Source organism: Nerophis lumbriciformis, linkage group LG01 (genome assembly GCF_033978685.3).
Source record: "Nerophis lumbriciformis linkage group LG01, RoL_Nlum_v2.1, whole genome shotgun sequence".
NCBI classification, from domain to species: Eukaryota; Metazoa; Chordata; class Actinopteri; order Syngnathiformes; family Syngnathidae; genus Nerophis; species Nerophis lumbriciformis.
In genome coordinates this window covers 61,177,360-61,194,397 of record NC_084548.2, presented here as the reverse complement: position 1 = coordinate 61,194,397, position 17,038 = coordinate 61,177,360, and the positions used below count along the sequence as shown (strand labels likewise).

The 17,038-nt window shown below is 35.5% G+C and overlaps 1 protein-coding gene across 1 annotated transcript in view; it reads right to left on the bottom strand.

Moving 5' to 3' along the window:
* Positions 1-15,842: 15,842 nt before the first annotated feature.
* The window catches only part of LOC133614236 (uncharacterized), a 69,347-nt gene continuing 68,151 nt past the window's right edge, over positions 15,843-17,038 (bottom strand). The window contains exon 8 of the mRNA XM_061972081.2: positions 15,843-16,566. Coding sequence (XP_061828065.2) covers positions 16,372-16,566 — 195 coding nt within the window. The 3' untranslated portion in view covers positions 15,843-16,371. The remainder of the gene's footprint in view (positions 16,567-17,038) is intronic.

The following is a 17,038-nucleotide window of genomic DNA, read 5'->3' as shown; positions in this document are numbered from 1 at the left end:
AAAACAAGCTAAACGCAAAGGAAAAGCTTAAAATACTGCTTCCGGTTCAAATTGACCGTGTACCTTCCGTTCATTCTATTTAAAATTCTTAAATGCAAATCAAAAAACACATTTCGGACCATTTTGTCTATTTTCATTTCAACTATTTGATGACACTTTAAAAAAAACGATAATAGGACGACTGTTGAACGAAGATGTGTGCTAAAAACATGCTAAACGCAAAGGAAAATCTTAAAATACTGCTTCCGGTTCAAGTTGTCATCACACAGATTACTACGCATTTTTGCATTTTGTTTGAACATAACACTTTTTTTAAAACGACAATAGGACGCCAGCTGAACAAAGATGTTACCGTTATGGTTAAAAAACAAACAAACAAAAAAACGTGCTAAACGCAAAGGAAAAGCTTAAAATACTGCTTCCGGTTCAAATTGACCGTGTACCTTCCGTTCATTCTATTTAAAATTCTTAAATGCAAATCAAAAAACACATTTCGGACCATTTTGTCTATTTTCATTTCAACTATTTAATGACACTTAAAAAAAAAACAAAAAAAAACGACAATAGGACGCCTGCTGAACGAAGATGTATGCTAAAAACATGCTAAACTCAAAGGAAATGCTAAACTACTGCTTCCGGTTCAAATTGTCATCACACAGATAACCACGCATTTTTGCATTTTGTATGAACATAATAATAAACAAAAATCGAAAAACAGCCCTAATTTTATTTTTTGATTTGCGTTTCAGAATTGGACATAGAATGAACGGAAGGTACACGGACCGTATATTTGTGTTCACTTCATTTTATTTTCATGAATGGAAATTGAAAATGATTGGTTTGTTTGAATTCAATTTTGAAATACAAAAAAAATAATTAAAAAAATTGGCAATTAAAACATAAAAAAAACAGTTTAATTTTACTTTTATATTTCATGTAACAAAAATTAGAATCGCCACTAAACATAATTGGAAAAGCAGATCAAAGGGGATGTTTTTTTTGTTTTTTGTTTTTTTTTTACAAATTGCGACACCAAAACCGGAAATAGCGAGTTAACGACAGAACCGCCTGTTAGGGGAAACAAATATTATATTGTTGTATCCTGCGAGATCGAATTATTTTTGCCTCCACTTTTGTATGATATGTGAGAAGTAAATGTCACTCCTCGTTGTGCCATGTCTAAAATCATTACTGTGTACCCCCAAGACTTTGGGAACGTGGGTACTGTAGCATTCATTCTTTTACTTTGAAAATAAAAACTTCCGTTCTTTTTTTCCATTGTTATTTACGAGGAATTAAACACCAACAAATAAAAACGCTTCAATTTTCTTTTTTGTATATATTGTATATAGTATATGTTAATATGTAGATAGTGTGTACAATATAATCATATTTTTAAAGTCTAAATTGCAATAAACGGAAATGGGACGTTTAAATGGCATTGTTTCCTAAATCAGCTTTTCCAATGATTTATTAGTGTTGTCTCGTGTATATCCAATTTGTATCTTAAGATACATTTTAAATGTATCAGTGACTTTTGGGTATAATATCTACAGTATCGTATCATGACCTAAGTATCGCGATACAGTACATATCGTATCATGAAGTCCTTGCTACTAATAACATACATACATTCTACAAATGTGCATTTTACATGTGTGTAGCTGCATGTAGATACAAACCAGTAATATATAAATATTTAATGATTTTTTTTCCCATAATATTCTTGTACTAAAAGGAAAATGTGTTATATTTGCTGGAGGCTTTATTGTGTTGACCCTTTATGAACAGCAGAGGGCGTCCTAGCTTAATTAAAGTCATTTAAAGTTGTTTTCACAAGCATTGTCTAAAATAATGTCCTCGATTGACACTCTAGATACGTTTAAAATACATTTTACAAACACAATATAAATATAAGTGTAATAACTCAAATACAAACCACATTCTCATAATAACAATAATGACAGTAAATGTTGAGATAATAAACACTTTCCCTTTGATTATTGATGAATGTTTGCAGATTCATGTTTTAAATCTAGGTATTACATCTAAATGTTGAATCTAATGTTATATATATATATATATATATATATATATATATATATATATATATATATATATATATATATATATATATATATATATATATATATATATATATATATATATATATATATATATATATATATATATATATATATATATATATATAGGCTTCACGGTGGCAGAGCGGTTAGTGCATCTGCCTCACAATACGAAGGTCCTGCAGTCTTGGGTTCAATCCCGGGCTCGGGATCTTTCTGTGTGGAGTTTGCATGTCCTCCCCGTGACTGCGTGGGTTCCCTCCGGGTACTCCGGCTTCCTCCCACTTCCAAAGACATGCACCTGGGGATAAGTTGATTGGCAACACTAAATTGGCCCTAGTGTGTGGATGTGAGTGTGAATGTTGTCTGTCTATCTGTGTTGGCCCTGCGATGAGGTGGCGACTTGTCCAGGGTGTACCCCGCCTTCCGCCCGATTGTAGCTGAGATAGGCTCCAGCGCCCCCCGCGACCCCAAAGGGAATAAGCGGTAGAAAATGGATGGATGGATGGATGGATATATATATATATATATATATATATATATATATATATATATATATATATATATATATATATGTGTGTGTGCGTATATATATATATATATATATATATAAAATATAAATGTTGAATATAAATGTAAAGCTATATGTTAAATCTAAACCTTAAATATAAATGTAACATTTAAATGTTAAATCTAAATATTGACTTTAAATGGTAAATCTAAACATTAAATATAAATGTTACATGTACATATTAATTCTAAATGTTAATCTAAATGTTACCTCTAAATATTAAATCTAAAGTTTGAATCCAAATTGTAAATCTAAATCTAAAATCCAAATGTTAAATCTAAATATTACACCTAAATGTTGAATGTAAATATTAAAGCTAAATGTTATATATAAAAATGTTGAATCCAAATGTTGAATTTTAAATGTAAATCCACATGTTAAATCTAAACATTAAATATAAATGTAACATTTAAATCTTAAATCTAAATATTGAATCTATATGGTAAATCTAAACATTAAATATAAATGTAACATTTACATATTAATTCTAAATGTTAAATCTAAATATTAAATCAACATTTTAAATCTAAATTTTAAATCTAAATATTAAATCAAAATGTTAAATCTAAATATTAAAGCTAAATGTTTAATGTAAATATCAAATCTCAATGTTAAGTCTCAATGGTAAATGTTGAAATCTAAATGTAAATCTAAATGTTGATTTTAAATATTAAATATTGACTCTAAATGTGAATCTCAATTTTAAATATAAACGTTACAGTAAATCATAATGGTAAATATTGTAAATCTAAAAGTTAAATCTGAATATCACATGTTGAATTTCAAATGTTAAATCTAAATGTTGAATATAAATGTAAAATAATATGTTAAAAATAAACATTAAATATAAATGTAACATTTCAATGTTAAATCTAAATATTGAATCCAAATGGTAAATCTAAACAATAAATATAAATGTTACATTTACATATCAATTCTAAATGTTAATGTAAATGTGTAAATCTAAATGTTAAATCTGAATATCAAACGTTGAATCCAAATGTACATCTAAATGTTAAATCTAAATGTTCAATGTAAATGTAAATCTATATGTTAAATCTAAACATTAAATATAAATGCAACATTTAAATAATAAATCAAAATATTGAATCTAAATTGTAAATCTAAAAATGAAATAAAAATGTTACATTTACATGTTAATTCTAAATGTTAATCTAAATGTTAAATGTATATATTAAACATACATTTTGAATCAAAATTTTAAATCTAAATATTAAAGCTAAATGTTTAATCTAAATTTTAGATCTCAGTGTTAAGTGGCAATGGTAAATGTTGAATCTAAATGTAAATCTAAATGTTGATTTTAAATGTTAAATAAGGAATCCAAATGTGAATCTCAATTTTAAATCTAAATGTTACAGTAAATCCTAAATGTAAACCTAAATGTTAAATCTGAAAATCAAACATTGAATCCAAATGTAAATCAAAATCTAAATGTAAATGTTAATAGCTGAATCTAAATGTTGAATCTCAGTGACAAATCTAAATGTTAAATCACAATATTAAACCACAATATTAAATCACAATATTAAATCTAAATTTAAATCTAAATGTTACATTTAAATGTTAAATGTTGAATCTAAATGTTAAGCCCGTGACCTTCGATCCCTCAGGCTGTACTGCATCAACAAGCGACATCAGTGTGTAAAGGATATCACCACATGGGCTCAGGAACACTTCAGAAACCCACTGTCAGTAACTACAGTTGGTCGCTACATCTGTAAGTGCAAGTTAAAACTCTCCTATGCAAGGCGAAAACCGTTTATCAACAACACCCAGAAATGCCATCGGCTTCGCTGGGCCTGAGCCCATCTAAGATGGACTGATGCAAAGTGGAAAAATGTTCTGTGGTCTGATGAGTCCACATTTCAAATTGTTTTTGAAAACTGTGGACATCGTGTCTTCCGGACCAAAGAGGAAAAGAACCATCCGGATTGTTATAGGCGCAAAGTTGAAAACCCAGCATCTGTGATGGTATGGGGGTGTATTAGTGCCCAAGACATGGGTAACTTACACATCTGTGAAGGTGCCATTAATGCTGAAAGGTACATACAGGTTTTGGAGCAACATATGTTGCCATCCAAGCAACGTTACCATGGACGCCCCTGCTTATTTCAGCAAGACAATGCCAAGCCAGGTGTTACATCAACGTGGCTTCATAGTAAAAGAGTGCGGGTACTAAACTGGCCTGTCTGTAGTCCAGACCTGTCTCCCATTGAAAATGTGTGGCGCATTATGGAGCCTAAAATACCACAACGGAGACCCCCGGACTGTTGAACAACTTAAGCTGTACATCGAGCAAGAATGGGAAAGAATTCCACCTGAGAAGCTTAAAAAATGTGTCTCCTCAGTTCCCAAACGTTTACTGAGTATTGTTAAAAGGAAAGGCCATGTAACACAGTGGTGAACATGCCATGAAATTCTAAGTTAATTATTTTTTGCAAAAAAAAAAAAGAAGTTTATCTTGTCTTTGTAGTGCATTCAACTGAATATGGGTTGAAAAGGATTTGCAAATCATTGTATTCCGTTTATATTTACATCTAACACAATTTCCCAACTCATATGGAAACAGGGTTTGCACCTAGCGGAAATTCCTTTAGCACAATCAAGCATTGGAAGAGCAGCGGTGGAGGACCCAAAATGACTTTATTTTCTGGTAAAAAAAAGGTCTGCTGACAGAAAGTCCACACACTTTACTAGTCGTCATGGTTACCACCATCTCTTCTAAATGCTTCCTCGTTTTTTTGTGCACACTGTAAGTGTCCTGAAAGCAGTTTTTGTAAAGAGCGGAGTCCAAGTGGAGGAAGTCCAGGCCGTGATGGGATGTGGACAGTCGGGGATGGCTGGAAAAAAAGACACCATGTGTTCCACTTTGTTGGGAAAATGAAAGGCAGCAGGAAACAGATGGAACGTCAGGCAAAAAAAATGTTTTTTTCCAATATTTTGCTGTCCGTGGAAATGAAGCACAGGTCGATAGATCTTGATTATTGCTTCATGCCAAATATTTGTTTGTTCTGACACGCATTCAAGTCCCTGCAGGGTCGTATCGATTCCACACAGAATCATTCATATTCCATCACACCCTGTTTTTCTTGTACGCCTCGTTTCAGTTGGGGTGTTTTCCAGTTTGAGATGTTTTTAAACACTAACCTATGAATTAATATCCGCCTGGAATGGACTTATGCTGTCTTTAGGGTGAAGTGGTGTGGTAATCGTCTTATTTTCTTTGGGTACACCGATTGGTCGAATAACTCATGAACTTATTATGCCCATGACGTAGTAAGTTGAATGATGCGGACACGTTTGTTACTGGATACTTCCTAATACTGCCTTGGAGACTTTGTATGTGTAAGTACAAAACCCAAAACCAGTGAAGTTGGCACGTTGTGTGATCCGTAAATAAAAACAGAATAAAAACAGAATGCAAAACTTATATTCAATTGAATAGACTGCAAAGACAAGATATTTCATGTTCACACTGAGAAAATTATTTTTTTCTGCAAATAATCATTAAGTTAGAATTTAATGGCAGCAACACATTGCAAAAAAGTTGTCACAGGGGCATTTTTACCACTGTGTTACATGGCCTTTCCTTTTAACAACACTCAGTAAATGTTCGGGAAGAGACTAATTTTTGAAGCTTTTCAGGTGGAATTCTTTCCCATTCTTGCTTGATGTACAGCTTAAGTTGTTCAACAGTCCGGGGTCTCCGTTGTGGTATTTTAGGCTTCATAATGCGCCGCACATTTTCAATGGGAGACAGGTCTGGACTACAGGCAGGCCAGTCTAGTACCCACACTCTTTTACTATGAAGCCACACTGTTGCAACACCTGGCTTGGCATTGTCTTGCTGAAATAAGCAGGGGCGTCCATGATAACGTTGCTTGGATGTCAACAAAACCTGTATGTACCTTTCAGCATTAATGGTGCTTTCACAGATGTGTAAGTTACCCATGTCTTGGGCACTAATACACCCCCATACCATCACAGATGCTGGCTTTTCAACTTTGCGCCTATAACAATCCGGGGGGTTCTTTTCCTCTTTGGTCCGGAGGACACAACGTCCACAGTTTCCAAACACAATTTGAAATGTAGACTCGTCAGACCGCAGAACACTTTTACACTTTGCGTCAATTCGTCTTAGATGAACTCGGGCCTAGCGAAACCGACGGCGTTTCTGGGTGTTGTTGATAAATGGCTTTCGCTTTGTTTAGTAGTGTTTTAACTTGCACTTACAAATGCAGCGACCACCTGTAGTTACTGACAGTGGGTTTCTGAAGTGTTCCTGAGCCCATGTGGTGATATCCTTTACACACTAATGTCGCTTGTTGATGCAGTACCGCCTGAGGGATCCAAGGTCACGGGCATTCAATGTTGGTGTTCAGCCTTGCTGCTTACGTGCAGTGATTTCTCCTGATTTTCTGAACCTTTTGGTGATATTACGGACCGTAGATGGTGAAATCCCTAAAGTCCTTGCAATTGCTTGTTGAGAAATGTTGTTCTTAAGCTGTTCGACAATTTGCTAACGCATTTGTTCACAAAGTGGTGACCCTCGCCTCGTCCTTGTTTGTGAATGACTGAGCATTTCATGGAAGCTGCTTTTATACCCAATCATGGCACCCACCTGTTCCCAATCAGCCTGTCCACCTGTGGGATGTTCCAAATAAGTGTTTGATGAGCATTCGTCAACTTTCTCAGTCTTTTTTGCCACTTGTGCCAGCTTTTTTGAAACATGTTGCAGGCATCAAATTCCAAATGAGCTGATATTTGCAAAACATAACAAAGTTTTCCAGTTTGAACGTTAAGTATCTTGTCTTTGCAGTCTATTCAGTTGATTATAAGTTAAAAAGGATTTGCAAATCATTGTATTCTGTTTTTATTTACCATTTACACAACGTGCCAACTTCACTGGTTTTGGGTTTTGTAATATGCAACAATAATTATTTGATACTTGTTTGTATTGACAAATGTCATGTTTTATAGTCCTATGATTATTACCCATGTCTAGCTTGTGGGCTATTGTGTGCTTAGATGTTGTGTAACCGCTAGCTCCTAGTAGCTTATAGCCTAACTCCAATTAATCTGTTCTAGACACCCACAAATATGTACACATTTTATAGAGCATAAACATATAAATGTTGATTTGAAATATGAAAGAGAAGAAATAAGTACTTGGCAAAGTTGAAAAAGTGTAGAAGGGAACAATAGTGTCAATACCAAGGGTGGTATCGGTGTATAATTGATACTAGAGTGATACTAAATACATTTTTGTTGTTTTTGGTAAAGATTACACATTTAGGGAATATTTTACCAGGCAAAGGTATTTAAAAGAGTAGATTTTAGAGGTTGTTGGGTCACAATTAAATTGCGTGATTAAATAAACAAACAATGTGATATTTTTTTACGATTAATCGCATGATTTAACTCGCTATTTTTGACAGCTGTAATATATGTGTGTGTGTGTATATATATATATATATATATATATATATATATATATATATATATATATACACACATTTATTTATATATATATATATATATATATATATATATATATATATATATATATATATATATATCCGTATATATATATATATATATATCCGTATATATATATATATATATATATACATATAAATTTAAAAAAAAAAATATATATATATACACATTTATATATATATATATATATATATATACACGTATATATATATATATATATATACACATTTATATATATATATATATATATATATATATATATATATAATATATATACGTATATATATATATATACATATATATTAAAATATATATATATATATACGTATATATTTACATATATATATATATATATATATATATATTAAAATATATATATATATATATATATATATATATATATATATATATATATATATATTTATATATATATATATATATATATATATATATATATATATATTGATAATTGGCCCTCTTTCTGGGGCAAACCAGGCTTGCTGATGAGGGACGGCCTTCACCCTAACCAGGAAGGCGCCATCATCCTGTCTAAGAATATAGACTACTGTTTAAGTCACATTTGACTAACTACACTAGAGCAAGCCCGGTCACAGGCAATTACAGAGCCTGCTAGTCCGGGTGAGGAGTCAGTTAAGCTAGAACTAGCCAGCGCCAGGCTGGATAATTCCTGTACGCATAGCAATTTTCTTAGAATAACACACAACTCACATAATGTGTTTTCTGTTGTGAATGTGTCCGGGGTAGATATGCATTCTACTGAGGTGGCAAATCATGATGCGTTCAGTCGATCGCAGCATCAAGCAAACAATCTGAAAATTCCCGTCGTATCAATTCCTAGATATGGTCGAAACTATTTAAAGTGCACTACGTATAATAAACGTAACATTATTAATATTTCTACTACGGATAATTTAAACAAAAACTCGTCAAAACAGCCCAATACTTATAATATGGGCTTTTTAAACATAAGATCATTGTCTCCCAAAACGTTATTAGTTAATGAGGTCATTAGAGACAACAATCTTAACGTCATTGGTCTTAGCGAAACCTGGCTCAAACCAGACGAATTTTTTGCGCTAAATGAGGCATCTCCTCCTAACTATACGAATGCGCATATTGCCCGTCCCCTTAAAAGGGGTGGGGGGGTCGCATTAATATACAATGAAAACTTTAACCTTACCCCTAACCTAAATAATAAATACAAATCGTTTGAGGTGCTTACTATGAGGTCTGTCGCACCGCTGCCTCTCGATATGGCTGTTATCTACCGCCCCCCAGGGCCCTACTCGGACTTTATTAATGAATTCTCAGAGTTCGTTGCTGATCTAGTGACGCACGCAGACAATATAATCATAATGGGGGACTTTAATATCCATATGAATACCCCATCGGACCCTCAGTGCGTGGCGCTCCAGACTATAATTGATAGCTGTGGTCTTACACAAATAATAAATGAACCTACGCATCGCAACGGCAATACGATAGATCTAGTGCTGGTCAGGGGTGTCACCACCTCCAAAGTTATGGTACTCCCGTATACTAAAGTAATGTCCGATCATTACCTTATAAAATTCGAAGTTCTGACTCATTGTCAACAAACTAATAATAATAATAACTGCTATAGCAGCCGCAACATTAATGCCGCCACAACGATGACTCTTGCTGACCTACTGCCTTCGGTAATGGCACCATTCCCAAATTATGTCGGCTCTATTGATAACCTCACTAACAACTTTGACAATGCCCTGCGCAAAACCATTGATAGCATAGCACCGCTAAAACAAAAAAGGGCCCCTAAAAGGCGCACCCCATGGTTTACAGAGGAAACCAGAGCTCATAAATTATCATGTAGAAAGTTGGAACGCAAATGGCGCGCGACCAAGCTTGAGGTTTTCCATCAAGCATGGAGTGATAGTTTAATATCGTATAAACGCATGCTTACCTTAGCTAAAGCTAAATATTACTCAAATCTCATCCGCCTCAACAAAAACGACCCAAAATTTTTGTTTAGTACAGTAGCATCGCTAACCCAACAAGGGACTCCTCCCAATAGCTCCACCCACTCGGCAGATGACTTTATGAATTTCTTTAATAAGAAAATTGAACTCAGTAGAAAGGAGATTAAAGACAACGCATCCCAGCTACAACTGGGTTCTATGAACACAGATACAACTGTATCTACGACGGATACTGCAATACAAAATAGTCTCTCTCTTTTTGATGAAATAACATTAGAGGAACTATTACAGCGTGTAAGTGGGATAAAACAAACAACATGTTTACTTGACCCACTTCCTGGGAAACTTATCAAGGAGCTTTTTGTATTATTAGGTCCATCAGTGCTAAATATTATAAACTTATCACTTTCCTCTGGCACTGTTCCCCTAGCATTCAAGAAAGCGGTTATTCATCCTCTGCTCAAAAGACCTAACCTTGATCCTGACCTCATGGTAAACTACCGACCGGTGTCCCACCTTCCCTTTATTTCGAAAATCCTCGAAAAAATTGTCGCACAGCAGCTAAATGAACACTTAGTGTCTAACAATCTCTGTGAACCTTTTCAATCCGGTTTCAGGGCAAATCACTCTACGGAGACAGCCCTCGCAAAAATGACTAATGATCTACTGCTGACGATGGATTCTGATGCGTCATCTATGTTGCTGCTTCTTGATCTTAGCGCTGCTTTCGATACCGTCGATCATAATATTTTATTAGAGCGTATCAAAACACGTATTGGTATGTCAGACTTAGCCTTGTCGTGGTTTAACTCTTATCTTACTGACAGGATGCAATGCGTCTCCCATAATAATGTGACCTCTGACTATGTTAAGGTAACGTGCGGAGTTCCTCAGGGTTCGGTTCTTGGCCCTGCACTCTTTAGTATTTACATGCTGCCGCTAGGCGACATCATACGCAAATACGGTGTTAGCTTTCATTGCTATGCTGATGACACCCAACTCTACATGCCCCTAAAGCTGACCAACACGCCGGATTGTAGTCAGCTGGAGGCGTGTCTTAATGAAATTAAACATTGGATGTCCGCTAACTTCTTGCAACTCAACGCCAAGAAAACGGAAATGCTGATTATCGGTCCTGCTAAACACCGACATTTATTTAATAATACCACCTTAACATTTGACAACCAAACAATTACACAAGGCGAATCAGTAAAGAATCTGGGTATTATCTTCGACCCAACTCTCTCGTTTGAATCACACATTAAGAGTGTTACTAAAACGGCCTTCTTTCATCTCCGTAATATCGCTAAAATTCGTTCTATTTTATCCACTAGCGACGCTGAGATCATTATTCATGCGTTCGTTACGTCTCGTCTCGACTACTGTAACGTATTATTTTCGGGTCTCCCTATGTCTAGCATTAAAAAATTACAGTTGGTACAAAATGCGGCTGCTAGACTTTTGACAAGAACAAGAAAGTTTGATCATATTACGCCTATACTGGCTCACCTGCACTGGCTTCCTGTGCACTTAAGAAGTGACTTTAAGGTTTTACTACTTACGTATAAAATACTACACGGTCTAGCTCCGTCCTATCTTGTCGATTGTATTGTACCATATGTCCCGGCAAGAAATCTGCGTTCAAAGAACTCCGGCTTATTAGTGATTCCCAGAGCCCAAAAAAAGTCTGCGGGCTATAGAGCGTTTTCTATTCGGGCTCCAGTACTATGGAATGCCCTCCCGGTAACAATTAGAGATGCTACCTCAGTAGAAGCATTTAAGTCCCATCTTAAAACTCATTTGTATACTCTAGCCTTTAAATAGCCCCCCTGTTGGACCAGTTGATCTGCCGTTTCTTTTCTTTTCTCCTCTGCTCCCCTTTTCCTTGAGGGGGTGGGGGGCACAGGTCCGGTGGCCATGGATGAAGTGCTGGCTGTCCAGAGTCGGGACCCGGGGTGGACCGCTCGCCTGTGCATCGGCTGGGAACATCTCTACGCTGCTGACCCGTCTCCGCTCGGGATGGTGTCCTGCTGGCCCCACTATGGACTGGACTCTTACTATTATGTTGGATCCACTATGGACTGGACTCTCACAATACTATGTCAGACCCACTCGACATCCATTGCTTTCGGTCTCCTCTAGAGGGGGGGGGTTACCCACATATGCGGTCCTCTCCAAGGTTTCTCATAGTCATTCACATCGACGTCCCACTGGGGTGAGTTTTTCCTTGCCCGTATGTGGGCTTTGTACCGAGGATGTCGTTGTGGCTTGTGCAGCCCTTTGAGACACTTGTGATTTAGGGCTATATAAATAAAGATTGATTGATTGATTGATATATACGTATATATATATATATACATATATATTAAAATATATATATATATATATATATATACGTATATATTTATATATATATATATATATAAAAAAAAATATATATATATACATATATATATATATATATATATATATGTATATATATATATATATATATATATATGTATATATATATTAATATATATATATATATTTATATATATATATATATATATATATATATATATATATATATATATATATATATATGTATGTGTGGGAAAAAAATCACAAGACTATTTCATCTCTACAGACCTGTTTCATGAGGGGGGGTACCCTCAATCATCAGGAGATTTTAATGGGAGCATTCGCATACCATGGTTTATATAGGGCACAGAGTGGGTGGGTACAGGCTGGCCTAGGGGTGTGGTGATTGGCTCATGTGTTACCTAGGAGGTGTTTCCGTCTATGGCGGCATGCTGTTACAATTTCGCTGCGCTTGTTGAGGGATGACAGGTCTGGACGGTAAATAATAAACAGTTTCTCTTTCAAGCATAGGTTGCATCTTTTATTACCACTATTGTAAGGTGTGCTGGATGCAAGAATTTGCCATGTTATTGAATATTCAACATTATTGTCTTTGAGGTCCCAAATGTGTTTGCTGAGTTCTGTGGTATTTCGCAGGTTTTTGTTCCTGAAAGAAGCCTTGTGATTGTTCCATCTGGTTTTGAATTCTCCCTCGGTTAATCCTACATATGTGTCGGATGTGTTAATGTCCTTGCGTATTACCTTAGATTGGTAGACAACTGATGTTTGTAAGCACCCCCCGTTGAGAGGGCAATCAGGTTTCTTTCGACAGTTACAGTCTTTGTTGGTTTTGGAGTCGCTCTGTCTGGGGGCCGACGGCTCATTTGCAATTGTTTGAGCCGTCGGCCCCCAGACAGAGCGACTCCAAAACCAACAAAGGATGTAACTGTCGAAAGAAACCTGATTGCCCTCTCAACGGGGGGTGCTTACAAACATCAGTTGTCTACCAATCTAAGGTAATACGCAAGGACATTAACACATCCGACACATATGTAGGATTAACCGAGGGAGAATTCAAAACCAGATGGAACAATCACAAGGCTTCTTTCAGGAACAAAAACCTGCGAAATACCACAGAACTCAGCAAACACATTTGGGACCTCAAAGACAATAATGTTGAATATTCAATAACATGGCAAATTCTTGCATCCAGCACACCTTACAATAGTGGTAATAAAAGATGCAACCTATGCTTGAAAGAGAAACTGTTTATTATTTACCGTCCAGACCTGTCATCCCTCAACAAGCGCAGCGAAATTGTAACAGCATGCCGCCATAGACGGAAACACCTCCTAGGTAACACATGAGCCAATCACCACGCCCCTAGGCCAGCCTGTACCCACCCACTCTGTGCCCTATATAAACCATGGTATGCGAATGCTCCCATTAAAATCTCCTGATGATTGAGGGAACCCCCCTCATGAAACAGGTCTGTAGAGATGAAATAGTCTTGTGATTTTTTTCCCACACATACATATATTGCGCTCTACTACGGTATCGAGCACTATTTTTTGGATAACATTATTAAGACATATATATATATATATATATATATATATATATATATATATATATATATATATATATATATATATACACACACACACACATGTATATATATATATATATGTATATAGTTTTAGTGTTGGTGAGTTACTGTGTACGATTGACTCTGTCTTAATAAAAACAATTATAATTATGTAATAAATGTCAGTGGATTCGTGAAAGTTTGGAGTGTTTCAGCACATGACACACCAGCGTACAAAAAAAAAAAAAGATCTTTATTTGACACTTTTGCTGTTAAATCCAATGAAACAGGGTTTGGCTGCCGGTCAAATGGAATGTGAGCAATAACACAATACAAGAGTCATGGAGACCGGACAGCGGTTCTGGTTAGTTCTTGCCTGGTAAGAAGGAGATGATACAGTATTATCTGCTCACAGATGCACCTGGATGAAGGAGCCAACCCCCCAGTCCTTCATACTTCGGTCACACGCAGGGTTCTCACAGGAATGAGGCAAAATCCAACCCGCGAGTCACTGTATTTGCTTGCAATGATCATTCCAACAGGACTTCTATTCTGTGTCGACTCCCTCGGAACAAACAAAAAGGGTAAAAAGTGCCACAAAGTTCATGTTAGTCCGACAAATAGAGAAAAGTTTGGCACAAGCAAAAAAAAAAAAAAAGGACAAATACACAGCGCTCCTACAAATAGTAATATAAAATAGCGTACGCGTGATAAAAGGGGGGGAAATAACACTGCGGGGGACTTCGCAGTCCGAAGGCACGTTGGTCATGTGACTGTTTTTCAGTGAATTAGAACGACTTCAGCTGTCTCGTGATGGCACCACAAACGTGCACGCTAGTGGTGGTCAAACCATACTGAGGCGTAGATTCGTTATGGAATACAGAGAGTGATACCGTGTCGCTACGTCTGTGTGTGTGTGTCACTTTAAGGAAAAACATATGACCGATACAACTGCTGTGTCGTTTGACTACGAAGCACCGAAAGAGATGATATATATATATATATATATATATATATATATATATATATATATATATATATATATATATATATATATATATATATATATATATATATGTATACATATATAGATAATGTATATAATTAAAAAAAAATATATATACACATATATTTTTATTCATATATGTATATATACATATATACATGCATATATAATTTAAAAAAGAAATATATATACATATATATTTAATTCAGATATATATATATATACATATATATATATGTATATAAATATATATATATATATATAAATTAAATTGTAATCAGATTTACCTTTTCATTTGAATTTAATAGTGATTAATCACATATATATATATATATATATATATATATATATATAATTTTTTTTTTTCTTTTTTTTTTTTTTACATTATTACGGAATATGTATTAATCAGATTCATCACATATTTACAATTTGATTAATAGCAACCAATCACACGTGCGTGAATATTCAAATAAACTGTAAAATGACCCAAATATTTTGACAAAAATGCAATTTAAAAAAAAAGTTGTTTTTCAAGACGTCATACAGAAAATTTTTTGAAGTGAAATTGGAGCTTGTGGTGTCAAAATAAATTGGGTGATTAATTTGCATATAGACATGAATAAACCGACACTTTTTTGTGATTAATCGCATGAGTTAACTTGTTATTTTATACATATATATATATATTTATATATATATATATATATATATATATATATATATATATATATATATATATATATATATATATATATATATATATATATATATATATATATATATATATATATATATACTAATACAAATATATGTGATGGAACACCAACAAGAGTATCGGTCAATACAGCTAGTGAGTGTGCCACACACTCATTTACCATCACTAAGGTGCACGTTCATACCAATGGACATTTTCAAGTTGACAGTTTTGCTCGTGCGCAGCTCTGACCCTGATGACCTCAAGTCGGGCTGACAGGCGGTGGCGGCGGCTTCATAAGCGGCGACGCCAAAAGGGCACATCTCCCTTCTCGGGCCCGAGTGCCGCAGACGAGTCGGGGACTGAGCCGTCGTTAACGTCCGCCATCACCACTTTCTTCATCATCCGACTGTTTGTCCTGATGCTCGTGGCGGCGCGCGGCCAAAGAAGGGGAAAGGGAGGAGCCAGGGGGGCAAAGTCCATGAGGGTTATTTTTTGTAGTCCCTGATGATTATGTAGGTGTGAAGGGGTGTGTGTAATGTGTGTGCGTGTGTGTGTGTGTGTGTGGGGGGTGGGGGGGGGTTCACAGCTCGGTGTCTGCCGTCTTGGCGGCAGAGTGACCGTTAGTCGGAGGCGGAGCCTCAATCTTGTCAGCTTCAGGAGACTCTCCGTTCACGGCGTTGGCTTTCTCCTGGCCCTCTGTGGTAGGGTTAAGGGGGGCCACGGACACCAGCGTGTTGCCCTGGTTCTCCAGGTCCACTGGATAAGTCTCCTCTGCCTGCGTCAACACACGTGGAAAATATCAAACAAACTTATTTTGCATCGGAGCCATGACAGGAAGTTATTTACTTTTTGCAGACAACCAACATACAAACCCCGTTTCCATATGAGTTGGGAAATTGTGTTAGATGTAAATAAAAACAGAATACAATGATTTGCAAATCCTTTTCAACCCATATTCAGTTGAATGCACTACAAAGACAACATATTTGATGTTCAAACTCATAAACTTTATTTTTATTTTTGCAAATAATAACAATTAACTTAGAATTTCATGGCTGCAACATGTGCCAAAGTAGTTGGGAAAGGGCATGTTCACCACTGTGTTACATGGCCTTTCCTTTTAACAACACTCAGTAAACGTTTGGGAACTGAGGAGACACATGTTTTAAGCTTCTCAGGTGGAATTCTTTCCCATTCTTGCTTGATGTACAGCTTAAGTTGTTCAACAGTCCGGGGTTCTCCGTTGT